Source organism: Lemur catta, chromosome 17 (assembly GCF_020740605.2).
Source record: "Lemur catta isolate mLemCat1 chromosome 17, mLemCat1.pri, whole genome shotgun sequence".
Classification (NCBI taxonomy): Eukaryota; Metazoa; Chordata; class Mammalia; order Primates; family Lemuridae; genus Lemur; species Lemur catta.
In genome coordinates, this window is record NC_059144.1 from 22,248,186 (window position 1) to 22,262,512 (window position 14,327).

General features: G+C 40.0%; 1 protein-coding gene across 5 annotated transcripts in view; it reads right to left on the minus strand.

Moving 5' to 3' along the window:
• PHF20 (PHD finger protein 20) overlaps positions 1-14,327 on the minus strand; it is a 108,498-nt gene that overhangs the window by 43,818 nt on the left and 50,353 nt on the right. For all 5 annotated transcript variants that reach the window (XR_006729488.1, XM_045528673.1, XM_045528674.1 and 2 more), the window contains 5 exons: positions 9,082-9,161; positions 5,173-5,560; positions 1,950-2,063; positions 1,081-1,260; positions 390-569 (listed from right to left, as the gene is read on the minus strand). Coding sequence is in view for 4 of the 5 variants with exons in the window: in XM_045528673.1 (XP_045384629.1) it covers positions 390-569; positions 1,081-1,260; positions 1,950-2,063; positions 5,173-5,560; positions 9,082-9,161 (942 nt within the window). In the remaining variant the exon portion in view is untranslated. The remainder of the gene's footprint in view (positions 1-389; positions 570-1,080; positions 1,261-1,949; positions 2,064-5,172; positions 5,561-9,081; positions 9,162-14,327) is intronic.

Below are 14,327 nucleotides of genomic sequence, written 5' to 3' on the forward strand. Positions count from 1 at the left end.
CAAATGCTCCTATTATTAATAGAAAGGAAGGAAGATCAAAATTCAATTACCTAAGGTTCTAGAAGAAGCTGAAGTAAAGATCAAAACAGAAATCAATGATATTTTTAAAAGACCAACAATAGAGAAAATTAAAGGTAGTTTTTTCAAACTATCAGCAAAATTGATAAAACCCTAATCATACTAACCATGGAAAGGGAATACAAATTAACAGAATCATAAAAGAGATATAGAAAGAGATATAGCATAAAAATAAGGAAATATTAATAAAAGGTGAAACATCAGCATTAGAAAAGTCAATTTTTTTTAGTTCACAATCAAAGCAGAAGTGCAAGTATGTATAAGAAGAGGGTATGTATAAGATGAGGCTTAAGTTAACTCTAAATATGAACCTTCCACAGTTGAAATCTCTTGTAATTCAGCAAGAGGAGAAGCCGGTTCCGTTTTTATAGTGTTTTCTCCCATTGACTGGCAATTCAACTCCAAGTCTGCAGCCCCCAATCCATCCCCAAAGGAGTGGCAAGTCAATGCAGATGAGACCTGGCCAGCTTCCAAAGGAGATTTCAACAGACCTAGAAGACAAAAAATAAAACTTGGAGAACATATACACGTATATAATCTGGGAAGCAGAAGTCCTACAACAGACTAAGAAAGTCAGGCAGTTTTTAGAAGAAGCCATCCATCTCACAACTCACAAGAATACATTACCAGGTTCCAGCACATATAGCCTGGCCTGTGAGCATCTCAAAGAAAGAGACTAAAGTCAAAGGAGGAACTGCTAAAAATGTTAACAAAAAGGCACCAGAAAGACAGAAAGGCAGGGCTCTTCAACCAGTGTACCTCCAACCCAACATTCAGTGATTGGTATATAAGCACAATCAGCCACCAATGCATCCAGAAAGTTTGTCTACTGAATGAATCATCAGTAAAGAACAATATATTATAAAAACACTGCAGCTCATTCAGTAGTTTGATTTCAAGACCATCTAATACCTGTGGAAGATAGCACGCAATGATTTAGATTGGTTCTCGCTAGATAGGCATCAGGTCAGCAAGACAATTCCAGAACAGAAGCTGACTCACCTTCTTTAGATTCCTTGGTACTAGATGATGTGTCTTGCAAAGGAACCGTATCAACCAAATCTGGCACCACCAAGTCAGGATCTAGGATCTCATGGGTCCCATTAGTGGACAGCCTGGAGGACCGTCTCCTTGATAAGTCTTTGTCAGTGTTTTCCGAGTAGTTTTTTGACTTTTCCTGGGCTATTAAACCATTAAGAGAGTTGCGGGCAAGAGACCAACAAGAAGAAATAACTCTGCTACTACAGATTTCTGGGCTGGTTGCCTCTATAAGGGCTCATAGGGAGACTTTTGGAAGGTTAGACAAGTGATAAAAGGAAATATCCTTTACTAGTTTATATTTTTAAGTAAGGCAAAGTCTCTCTGCCAGGATAGAATTTCCCTTCTTTAAGGACTCATGATCTGAAAGTACGTGCCAGGTCATGTCCCAATCTTGACAACTAAGTTCTATTTTGGGGCTTCCTAGTGTAAAAGTCTATGTACTAACTCCCAAAGTCAGTAAGGTTTATAAGAGCCTTACTTTGAACCATCACAAATCCTTTTTGGAGCCAATAGGGTATTTTTGTATAACGTTTCACTCAGCATATGAAAGCCATCCCTTCCTAAGCTGTTAAATTTCTAGTGGAATCTAAATCAAATGTAGTTTATGGATATGGAGATCATACCACTAAACTCAACATTAATACAGTTTGTGCTTTAGGATTTATTTTTCTTCTAGCAAAAACTCCTTCTGATCCAATGACATCCCACTCACATTAGCTCATGTCACCAAGGACAAGCACTAGAGCCTAAAGGGAATAGGGGCAAGATGCATATAGGGGAGGCTGACCCAAACAACATCAAATTCTAGCCACATATACACATAGACTCACATGAATTTTTGTCAAGCCGAGGACGTTTTAATGGGATTTCATTTCCTTTTGATATTTTCCGTCTTCTCAACTCCAACGTTATTGGTTGCAAAGTTTGAGAGTTTGAATCCACAGCTACAATGTTTATAAAACCATACAAAAAAGTTATGTAATTTTTTAGTGTCCAATCTCTCATTTTATATGTGAATAAAACATACATATGTGTACACACACACACACACGCATCACTCCATTATAAACAGACCCTCAAAAAGGTATATTTACTTAAGGTAAGAGGGGAAAAAAAGTGAAACGGGTGAGAAAATACTCCCCTATGGGAGATGCTGACACCTTGCAGATCCGTCTCCTGAATCTCTTTGCTTGGTCTCTCCTATGACCCAGCTCCAGTCACACATTTCTCTCCTTAGGCCCTCTCTTTAAAACACCACATCCCAACATGACTGCTTTAAAATATGAAGGTGCAAGGGAAATAGCAAAGTCATTTTTATCACCATCAAATTTTCCCATCAAAAACTGACCTATCCAATATTCAGGAAATCCACCACACAGGCTAATTCCTAACATGTGTACCCTGGGACTAGGGCTTGATTATTGTTTACAATCTCTACTTGCTACACTAGTAATCTTGGCGTTGGTCCTAGTTTAGAGGGTCCAAGAAGAATGTCGACATTTATATTCTCTTAAAAACAACCCCGGAAAAAATCTTAGGAAACTGTGTTACTTCACAATCAATGTTCTAGGCAAGGCTGTTGAACCCTAGCAAACCCAGCTCTGACATAATTTAGCACTACAGACACTAAACCCTTGAAGAATATTATTTTTGAACCTAACACTTAAGAAGCTCTCCCCCAATCAGAAAAAATGAGAATCTGCAAGGCAAGCAGAAGAAAGAAAAAAGGAAAATGGGAAGTTTGGCAGGAAGGCAGCGGTCAGAGGAAAGGGGAAAGGAGGAGAGAGAAGGAGAAAGTGGGGAAGAAGGGAAATAAATGGGAGAAGGGGAAGGAAAGGGAAGGGAAGAAACTGAGAAGGGAGGAAGGAAGAGAGAAAAGACTCATTAAGACCTGCAGCTTCAGGTCGGCCATGTCAAATGGCCAAGCAAGAGACAAGGCTGAGCTCTGAGGCGGCAAACCCGATGAGAGTGCTGAGCTCCTTGGCTCCTCCTGTGTTCAATCTTCCCAAAATTATTTTGTTCCAAGTGGTGGGAAACTTGGAGATCACACACATTCCAAATTCAACACAAATACAAACAATCCTCTCTAAATAGCTCAGATCCTATTCCTAATCAAGTCTACACAGGCGCTCAAGCCTCTACCAAGTCTATGAACTTATTCCAAGCAATTTTTAAAGAGGATTTGAATTCTATGTGGGATATTTAGCAATCCTTCTTCCCTTTGATACCATATACAAATGGGGAGCTGATTATACAGAACTCGAGAGTCTCCCAAACTCTTTTACAGTAAAAATCATCTGGAAAGCTTGTTAACAATTCACATTCCCAGGTCCCTGTCCAGATAGTCTGAATGGAGAGGACTGAGGCATGGCTTGAATCAGTTTTTACAAATGTCTCAAGCAAGGGTCAACAGTAAACTTGGAAAATACCCTTTCTCTATTAAATTTATTCTATCTGATTTGAAATCCTACACTTATAATACAAAAGCAACAAACTAAATGCCCCTTTTCTTATCTCAGTGAAATCACAGGAGCAGTCCGCAAACTAGGGTACAACTACCCCAGTACACACCTTCCAGAGGGTACTCTTCCTTAAACTGAGCTGAGGACATGTCAGACTTCTGCCAGTTTGCATTTTCTACCTGTCCTTGTATAACTGCCTTTTTCCCACTTTACATAAATAAAAAGGCCTGCCTCTCTCTCACCCCACCCCTCATCTTAACATGGTGCTCTGCTTGGAAGTTTAAAACTTCTGGACTTCTCAAACTTGAGGTTCCTCAACTGAACACAGATATTTTCTCAATTTTCCTAAGGGCAGTATACAGCTTGTACCATTCTCAATGCACAGAGGTCAATTCATCACAGATCATGATGCCTTGGGTATTAGGGCTTAATTCTCTTCTGGATCTCTGTTGGGAAAGTCAGTGAATTTAAGGGCAGTGCTGTCTAATAGAAATATAATGAGAGCGCAGGCTACATGTAATTTTAAATTTTTTTAGTAGTCACGTTAAGAAGTTTTTTTAAAAAAGGAAAATTAATTTTAAGATTTTATTTAATCCAATACATCTAAAAACATTTCAACATCTAATCAATATTTTAAAATTATGAGATTTTACCTTTTTTTGTACTAAGTACTTGAAATCCAGTGCTTATTTTACACTGACAGCACATCTCAATTCAGACTAGGCACATTTCAAGTACTCAATAGCTACATATGGTTAGTGACTATCATATTGGACAGTGCGGGTCTATGCCTTATTTAGACCTAGGGATAATTCCAGGATGCTTAGCTCTTGCAGGCAAAATCTAGTTACAACCACTGAAGGGGGAGGTCCCTTATTTCATCTGGAGACAAATCAACCTATTATCTAATTTCCTATCTTAAAATTAGAACTCAGATGTGAGAAAGTTGTCTACTGAGGGTACTAACATATTTATGTGAAGTGAACTAAAATTTTTACGCCACAGAAATAAAGTCTGATATAGTAGTCTGACTTGATAGGGAGGACTGGCTTTGCATTCTGTATCATTAGGAAATGATGTATTCCATGCCTCCCTAGCCCCAGTGTTCCTTTGTCTCTGCCCCCTTCAGATGCCCATACCTTTTTACTTTTCCTCCTTTCCTCTTTTTGTTTTACTTTATTTTTTTTACCACAATGGCTCAAGAGATATTCCTTTCCTCTTGATTGTCTGTCTCATTAAAATTATATTTCCTGACCCCAGGTTCTAGGTAAGCTTAAACTGAGATCATTTGAATAGGCACAAGCAAAAGGCCTTAGCTTATTAGGTCTTATCACGTAAGTTAAGAATCTAATGGACAGTTTACTACTACCCCAGCAGCTCAGTCTTGAACAGGCTTCCCAACTTAGGTCCACCTGGATACATGCCTCACTTAAATTCAGCTCCACGGACGCAACTTGTTTCTAGACCACAACACAATTCAACATCAATCACAAAAACGAAGGATTGAGGTACAGAAGTTACAAAGAACCACAAAAGGCCACAGAAGAACACTCTGGCATTGCCCACTGCAGAGCCCACTGGGGAAACTCACCAGTAGGAGCTATGGAAGGGGGTCGGCCTCGTTTTCTTTTTGGCTCCCTCAAGTTTTCTTGTGGACTCTTCACAATGTCATTTTCAGGTTTCTTATCCACTTGGACATCTCCAGAATATTCCCTATCATTTTCTGAAATGTTCTCCTTATCTTCCTTCTCGTTCTTGGGAAGGCTTTTCTCTGACACCTTCCCCTTTTCGGAACAGATTAACTTTCCTTCTTTATCAGGTTGCTTGGGTCGCTTTTCCGTCTTTAAGGCTTTGTCTTCTTTGTCTTTCCTCACATTGACTGTGGCTTTTCTCTGCTCTTTAAACTTCTCTCGTTTATCAGGAGATGATGAAAGACTTTTGTGATCTGTTTCTTTAGGCCTAGCATTACCCACAATATTCTAAAATGAGCAAAACAGCAATGAAACACACTTTGTGATTACTTGCAAATACAGTTAGGAGGATTTTTTGTAAACTTATAAAGAAAGAAATTAAAAGAGGACGTATACCAGATCACATAATGCAAAGAACCACTGAAAATATCCACCTGTCCTGAGATTTGAGAACCAATCCTAAAGAAAATGACTGCCATGTTCAATTCCACCTGAGACAGAGCAATCTCCCTTATTATGATGAATAACAAGTCACTAGAAAATAAAATTCTGGAAAGCTAGCTTTCCGACAGAGGTGTCCTAAGAAAATGTCTTCGTGCTCCATCCTTCCTGTCCCCAGCATGACTATACTAACTCAGGGCTTTTCAGAGTCCTGGCTCAGTTTGCCAGTATATGCTGATGCCCTGTAGAGCAAAAAACCCAAATTGGTAACTGGAAGCTGAACAGGAAAACTGCAAAGATTGTCTAACCCAGGACCAGGGTCTCTGCTTCCTTTACCAGGTAAAGACTGTGCTCAGTCCAACAAGCCACCTACTGTGTTGCTGAGCTACTCTTGAGCTTTTGTCCATTGGAAGAAAATGCTGTTTCTTGGTTACTTTCTTCCTAAATTACTTTCTTTAAAATTCATCCTAAAAATCTTGCGTCCTAGTGTGACTATTTCATAATAAAGCCAGCTCTAAAACCTCTAGAGATTTCAAAACTATTAGATTAAATTAAGTTTATTTGTGTATGTATCTCTCTTCCAAGAGCTCAAGAGCAGGGACCACCATACAATGTTCAGCTGGGATCCCAGCAACTAGCACATACTGGGCGCATAGATTTTTGCTGGAAGCAGAAAGGAGTCCTAAATACCCAGCAAATAAAAGTTTAATTTCTCCCATAGGGAAAAATAATAAGCAAGGAAATATTTTTTTAAGTCCTAAAAATTATCCTAAAAGCAGCCAGGTTTGAGAACAGGCACTCTCAGTAACTGCTAACAAAAATATAAATTACAATTGTCCTTCTAGGGATTGGGGCGTATTAACAATTTAGGTCAAATGACTTAAAAGTTTATACCTTTGAAAAAGAATGAATTTCCAGAAACAGAATTTGCTAACAGACTTGGGCACCCATATTTACAAATATGCTTAATGACTATTTGGGAACTGGTTACACAAAGTACATTTACACACTTACTATAAAATACTACATAGCTATTAAAAGCCATATTCTCACAGTATTAAGGAACTTGGAGAAATGTTACTTTGATAAGAGATAAAGTTAGAGAACAGTAATACACCACATGACTCTAATTTTAAAAATAAATAGATATGTACACACACAAGAAAAACATGTGTTTAATATACCACGACTCCAATTTTGAAAAGAAACAGATACATACACACACAAAATTTTGAAAAGAAACAGATACATACACACACAAAAACATAAACGTTGAACAAAAACACAGAAAGACAGAACACCAAAACGCTAAGAACGTTGTATCTTAGTGATGGGATCATAGAGTTTTTACTTTCTTTGTGCTTTCCTGTACTTTTTAAATTGTTTACAGCAAACATAATTTCAAAAAATGAAATGCTACTAAAATATAGATTATCAAAACATTTAGGGCAGTGTGGTGCTGCAGAAAAAATCTCTATCTATTCTAATATTCTATGAAAAAAAACCTTTAAAATTGCCCATGACAGACCTCTTTAGCCAAACCACTACCCTCTTGGGGAAAAGAAAGTGCAGGAGCCCTGGGCTTGTGCTCAAAGGCCTGCCACGACGAAAGTGAGACACTCAGAGGCCTCTCGAAATTGAGGACTGAGGCACTGCACCCAGAAACTCTCACCGGTAAGGCACCCCACCTCCGAGCCAAAGCACCGTGAGTGCTATCAATCAATTTATTGAGGAAAGCAGAGTAAACTGTTCAAAGTTCGTTCTCTGGAGCCCTGGACTTCCATTTGCAGAGGTTCTGGATACAAACAGCCAATTCTGAACAAGTTTATAATTTGGTCCATCTATTAATATATTAACTCATTCCACAAACCTAACACAAAAATTGCCAAATTTAGGGCCAAAATAACATTTTAGAGTGGTGTGTGGCTCCTTAGATGCCCGAAAAACAAATGATCAAAGAGAAAGCATCATCAGGGCCAAAGCTTTATAATTTTGTCAATTTTCTGAAGAGGAAAACAAGCAAAAGGCAAAAACATGCTTGAGGCTACCTTTCAAGGTTTAATGTATCACAATCCTTTGAAACTGCTAAATGTATGTATAGAAGAATTTATTAAAATCTGTGAAAAGTAGAAGCATCTGATCATCACAAGACACAACAGGTTATAGCATCACCAAACACTGTCTCATCAACCACCACCCAGAGGAGAGTAACCAGTTACGATGCCTCAGTGACAAAATCTTTTACTAAAACTGCTTTACCTGTCTCAATAACTAAAATTAGTAAGAATCAGAATTTTTAAAAACACCAATATCCAAATTTTGACCTCTACTTTCCCCTCAACTATTTAATTAAAACATAAACATGAGCGAGACAAAAGGTGGACAAAAATCATGAAAAGAGTAGACAACACTTCTAGATGGCCCATATCTATGCAAACCGTACTTCCAGTATCAACACTCAGGCCCTGGATGGGTGGGTGGCTCACGCCCATAATCCTAGCACTCTGGGAGGCCGAGGCGGGAAGACAGCTTGAGCTCAGGAGTTCGAGACCAGCCTGAGCAACAGCGAGACCCCATCTCTACTAAAAATAGAAAGAAATTAGCTGGACAACTAAAAATATATAGAAAAAATTAGCCGGGCATGGTGGTGCATGCCTGTAGTCCCAGCTACTCGGGAAGCTCAGGCAGTAGGATTGCTTGAGCCCAGGAGTTTGAGGTTGCTGTGAGCTAGGCTGACGCCAAGGCACTCTAACCCGGGCAACAGAGTAAGACTCTGTCTCAAAAAAAAAAAAAAAAAAAAATACTCAGGCCCCATACTCAGGCAAGTATATGCATGGTGATTGAGACAACAGGAAACAAAATTCTCAAACCAGGCACATCTAGCACAGTGCTTGCCAAATCCACACCAAACAGTAGCACTGCAAAATACCAAGTCATGGTCCTAAGCTGAAGAACAAAGCTAGATACAGACAAAACATGCTCAAGATCTCCTAAAGCGATTGAACAAGTTCCCTGTAATGGAGACAGGGCACAGAGAGATGAGAACAGCTCTGGGGGCAGGAAACAGGGAGAAGGAAAAAAGGATAATAAAACCGGACACTTTTCAGAAAAGATGAGGAAAACAGATAACAAAGGCAATGGTATCCAAGTATTTGGCATTTTTGAAAAAAAATCTCTGTTAAAAGAAAATAACAGCGAGAGACAAATATTTACAACTCTGAAAACTTGTGTATTATTTTCTGGTGAAATTGTGTCAGATGCAGGAAATAAAGACTTGCCATCATAAGCAAATGTAATGTCTTTATTCGAGAAACAAAACTACAATGTTAGCATATTCATAACACAGAGCACAAAACCACATTTCTCACCTGATCTTTGGAAAAAGCTTTGACATGAATATGTTTGACAGTCTGAACTACTCCATCATAAAATTTCACAGTGTAAGTACCTAAAATTCAAGAAAATATCATGATTTTTACTTGCAGTTTCATGAAAGCAGCAACTTTTAAAAGTATAAACACAAGGGACCTCCAACCACTTACGGGAGTTAGAAAAATTGTTTAAGAACCACATTCAGTCTTACTTATGTCCAAGATAACAGTATGCTTTCCTTCATTTCTTAGTCAAGATTACAGTTTTCTTTTTATCTATATAAATCAAAATCCATCAAAAAATAACTCATTTTTATGATGCTTTATTAAAATAAAATAAAAAACTTGCACTGAATTTAGGCCACGAACAGAGAGCAGTTAAACAATTAAGAATGTGGGGAAAATGCAGACTTATTTATTCCTTGGTGAATTATTTTATTTTTATAAATTTAATCTTTATTTTCTGGGCTTGAGGGTAATAATATCTTTCAAACTTTATAAGGAACATGATTGTTCTGCTGAAGGTATTATGTTTCTAGAGATCCCATTAATCTCAAAATCCATATGAATTATCTTGATGTTACAATATTTTAAAATAGGGAGTTGGCCAAAACATTAAATGTTGCCTGCTACATTGCCGGGTTTTTTTCCATTAGAAAAAAACGGTTTAATAAGGTTCACTCCCTGGTAAAAACCTGAAGCTAGTGAAACCCAAATAATCTTATTTTCCCAAATAAGGAATCCAATACACAAGATCTCATTAGTTGCATCCAAACCAACACTTACATTTTTTTTTTTATCTTAGAACCAATTCGTGTCCCCTCCCTGCTTTTTTTTGCCCCAGGTATTTAAAATAAGAATCACAGTTAATCTTTCGAGATTACCCATGAGTCACTGGTAAATCAAGTAATGGTTTACTACTGGTAAACATGTCCCTGAGGGCTGGGAGCCAAAGAATGCAAGAAGGAAGTGAAGACGTCTTGGTTACCTCCTTCTTGTACATTCTCTCCCCACCCCACCCCACCTCCGGTCCTTAACAGGGCCCTGTCAATGGCTAGTCACTTGTACTAAATGAAGTCCAAAAGCCTGCCTCTCTAGTATTCAAAGTCCAACACAATCTGAGCCCAGTAATTTTCCAAACTTCATTAACTCATTACCAACATCCAATACCTACCAACTGGCAGCTACTTATTACCAGTGAAACTGTCAGTGACATTTCTCTCTCCACATCTTTACGAAAGTGTTTTCCCACCAGGAATGCGTCACTCACTCATCGATCCTTCAGTGCCCAGCTTCAAACGACCACAAGAGTTCAGGTAAAAGCTTCCTGGCTTTCCAGCTACTGGCAATTTCTCCATGCTCTGAACTTCTCATAAACTCATTTGGTACCTGGCCTGCACCGCTTCACAATTAGGTCTACCTTCATGTAAGTACAGATCCTAACTAGGAGGCAGGCTCTTCAAGGCCAGAGATCACATCTCATACCAATTTCTTCCTCACATTGGGCCTGGCTCAGAGTAGACCAGTGCTTCTCAAAGTGCAGTTCCCAGACCAGGAGCATCAGAAATTTCTGGGAACTTGTTAGAAATGCAAATTACCAGCCCCATCTCAGATATATTGAATCACAAACTCTGGGAGTGAGGCATCGAAATGTGTTTTAACAAGTCCTCCAGGTGATTCTGATGTACACCAAAATCTGAGAACCACTGCCATGGACAATTAGTAATTATCTACTGACCTTTGTGCCTGGTGATTATTTGTCACAGGTGTCACCAATACAGAAAGAAACTGCCTAGCAAATAAGATATAAGAATATTTAATTATGCTTGGTTGGGTAAAATGCCAGCAATTAGATGACAGGCTGTGATAAAGGAAACCTGAGGATAAAAGTGTAAGTGATTCTCTACGTAAGGCAGCTCAGCACTGACTTATGAGTACTTCCAAACCAGTGTGGGCAATTAGGGCAAAGTGGTTCTACAGAAAAAAATCTCAATCTGTACTAATACTACATGAAAAAAAATTTTTTAATTGCCCCTGACAGATATCTTTAGCCAAACTACTAAACGCTCTTTAAAAAAAAAATGTGCAGGAGCCTTGGACTTGTACTCAAAGGCCTGCCAGGGTGAAGGTGAGACACTCAGAGGCCTCTCGAAATTGAGAACTGAGGCACTGCACCCGGAAATTCTCACCGGCAAGGCACCCCACCTTCAAGCCAAAGCACCATCAGTGCTATCAAACAATTTATTGAAGAAAACAGTTCAAAGTTTGTTCTCTGGAGCCCTGGACTTCTATTTGGGGAGGTTCTGGATACAAACAGCCAATTCCGAACAAGTTTATAATTCGGTCCTCTGCGTTCCTGTCTTTTCCTGACTATATTGTGAGGGTGTTGGCAAGCAAAGGCATAATGATAAATAGTGCTGTGGAATTCTAAACAGACCCTTAAGCAACCATGGTACGGCTCTGGCCAGTCTGGAGATAGAAGTGAGGGATGGGAGCTTTAAGAATCCAGTTCTTGTGACATCTTAAACATTAAGTTGCCACCCAAATCTATACTTTCAACTATTTTATCAACAAAGTGCAGCATCATAACATCAAAATGAAAACTGTCATTTTTACAGGCATTTTCAACATCCAAAGGGCAATATTAAGTAATGCTACTGAACAGTCCAACACTTTCAGCTATTTGAGATTAATTTTGAAGCTTACTCCTGATGGCAGTCTCCAGAAGGAGGCCTTACAGGAAAGGGCCCTGAGTTCCATGGTAAGTCTGACACAGAGCTAGGATTGGAACCCAAGGCTGTCTGCTGACCTCTAACCAATTCTTCTGCCACCACCTCATACTGCCTATTACCCAAGCCCTTCAGCCTAAGTCTAAACCACAGACCCAAAGTACCACTGGCCACTCGGAAATAATTCAAACTATGGCTAAAGGTGCTTACGGATCACTCTCCTTAGATATCAATATCCTGGTCCTGACCCTTTTTATTTCCAAAGGACTACAAGGAATCATCTTGAAACTTTCTCCCTTGATCATGCTAAACACAGCCTAACTTGTGTTTCAATAAATCAGAGGTAACAACAGACAGCAGTAGCCTAGGCCCACTTCTGGAGAGAGGCCCCAAATCTACTTTAATGGTATCATGTATAACTAAAAGACTTGTCTTCCCATGGAAATTTCCCATGGATGGCTGATAATAGAGCCCAACATCCACTGGCCACAAACAACATCCTACAAATAACATATAAATGACACAACTCAAAATAAGTGCATCCTATTGTATCTCCTCTAACTTGACACAAGAGCTGCCTGCCTCAGGCTCCCTTAAGAAGCTTCTAGACATCCTTACATGTGCCAGGTGTGCCTCTCTGAGGGTTAAGAACTCAGCATCTCAGACAATCTTACAGCAGTCAATAACAGCAGAAGGGCTGTTAGAACAAAATCAGAGATGCATGGCAAGCTCATCTTCTCTAGGACCAAGAAAACAGGGATACACAGATGACTTTGGATTAGACAGATTTCTTTTTTTTTTTTTTTTTTGAGACAGAGTCTCGCTTTGTTGCCCGGGCTAGAGTGAGTGCCGTGGCATCAGCCTAGCTCACAGCAACCTCAAACTCCTGGGCTTAAGCGATCCTACTGCCTCAGCCTCCTGAGTAGCTGGGACTACAGGCATGCGCCACCATGCCCGGCTAATTTTTTCTATATAGATTTTTTAGCTGTCCAAATCATTTCTTTCTATTTTTGGTAGAGACGGGGTCTCACTCTTGCTCAGGCTGGTCTCGAACTCCTGACCGCGAGCGATCCACCCGCCTCGGCCTCCCAGAGTGCTAGGATTACAGGCGTGAGCCACCGCGCCCGGCCTAGACAGATTTCTGTTGCTCCTGAAATCTATAACAACTATGATTCCACAGCCCCTTTTCTATCTCACTCATTCTCCAGAAGTCCTAGAATTCCAGAATGCCACAGATGGAAGACTCAACGTTTTCAAACATGGTTTCTTGAAGTCCTGAGGTTTCCACAGATGTGCGGGGTAGGGGAATACACACGTTTGCAGGCACACCTTCCCTCCCCTCAGGTCTTTTCTTCTTAGCAAATTTACAACTTAGGTTCTGCAGCCAACAATTTTCAAAACGCTCATCTATTCCAATTCCCTCTTCGATTTCTAACCGCTCAAATGAATCCAGAGCAAGGACAGTGAACTGCCTGTAATCACTGAGCAGAGACGGAGACCAGAGCCTGTCTCCCAATCAGGGCTCTCACGACACCACTAAAGTCCAGAAAGTACCGACCTCCTACATCCACCCTGTCATCACATCAATGAACACCTGGACCTAACTGAGACTCCTGCCCTTTTAGGAAAAACCCTACTCCTGACAGGCAGCCTGGTACTGTGGGAACTGCAGTTCAGAGATTTTGGAGCCCCACAAACCTCCGTGTAGATCTCAGCTCTACCATTTACATGCTCTGTAACCTCAAGTAGTTTCTCCTGTGAGCTTAGTTCCTCATCCATAAAATGAGAATGGGGTTAATGGCAATAACCTTTCCATGTCTGTGTGAAGATTAAATAAGATACAGAAATAACCTATCACAGGACCCATCACAGAGCATGGGATCAATACCATCATGTCACTTTAAAATGGAAACATAACCTCTCTCTCCTCATAGAAGAAAACAGCCAAGCCAGCACCTGCCCATGTGGGCCTAAATCTTCCTTTTATCTCTGTTCACATAGTATCGCCCTCCCCACATTTTAAATGTAGGATCTTACAGTATGAAGAAAACAAAAAATAGGAACTGCTTCAGCCAGAGACTCTAGAAACAAGACCATTTCCATAGCGTTTCCCGTCATAAATCAGACTGCAGGCACTGCCCCAAAGAGACTGAACTGGGAGAAGGTAAGGGGAACATGACCCAAAAATATGCATATTTTTTAGGAAGAAGGAGCTAATTCAACTGCTCATTCAAGTTAAAGAACCACAGATCAACAGGAAGGAACAATTCCCCATTTTGTCATAAATGCTAACCTACTTTCAGTTTCCCCAAACAGAATGCCTTGCAGGGCAGAGTGGCCCACTACTTGGGGGCACAAAGCCCTGACAGACAAATGGCTCTGCCATCCCCTGTGTAGAACAGGGGACTGAAGCAGCCCCTAGCAAAGAGCTGGGGTCAACTCATCAGAAGTGGCTTCCTTCCAAACAAAGATTCCCTGAATGCAGAAATCCATCTTTCACTGTCTTTTACTACA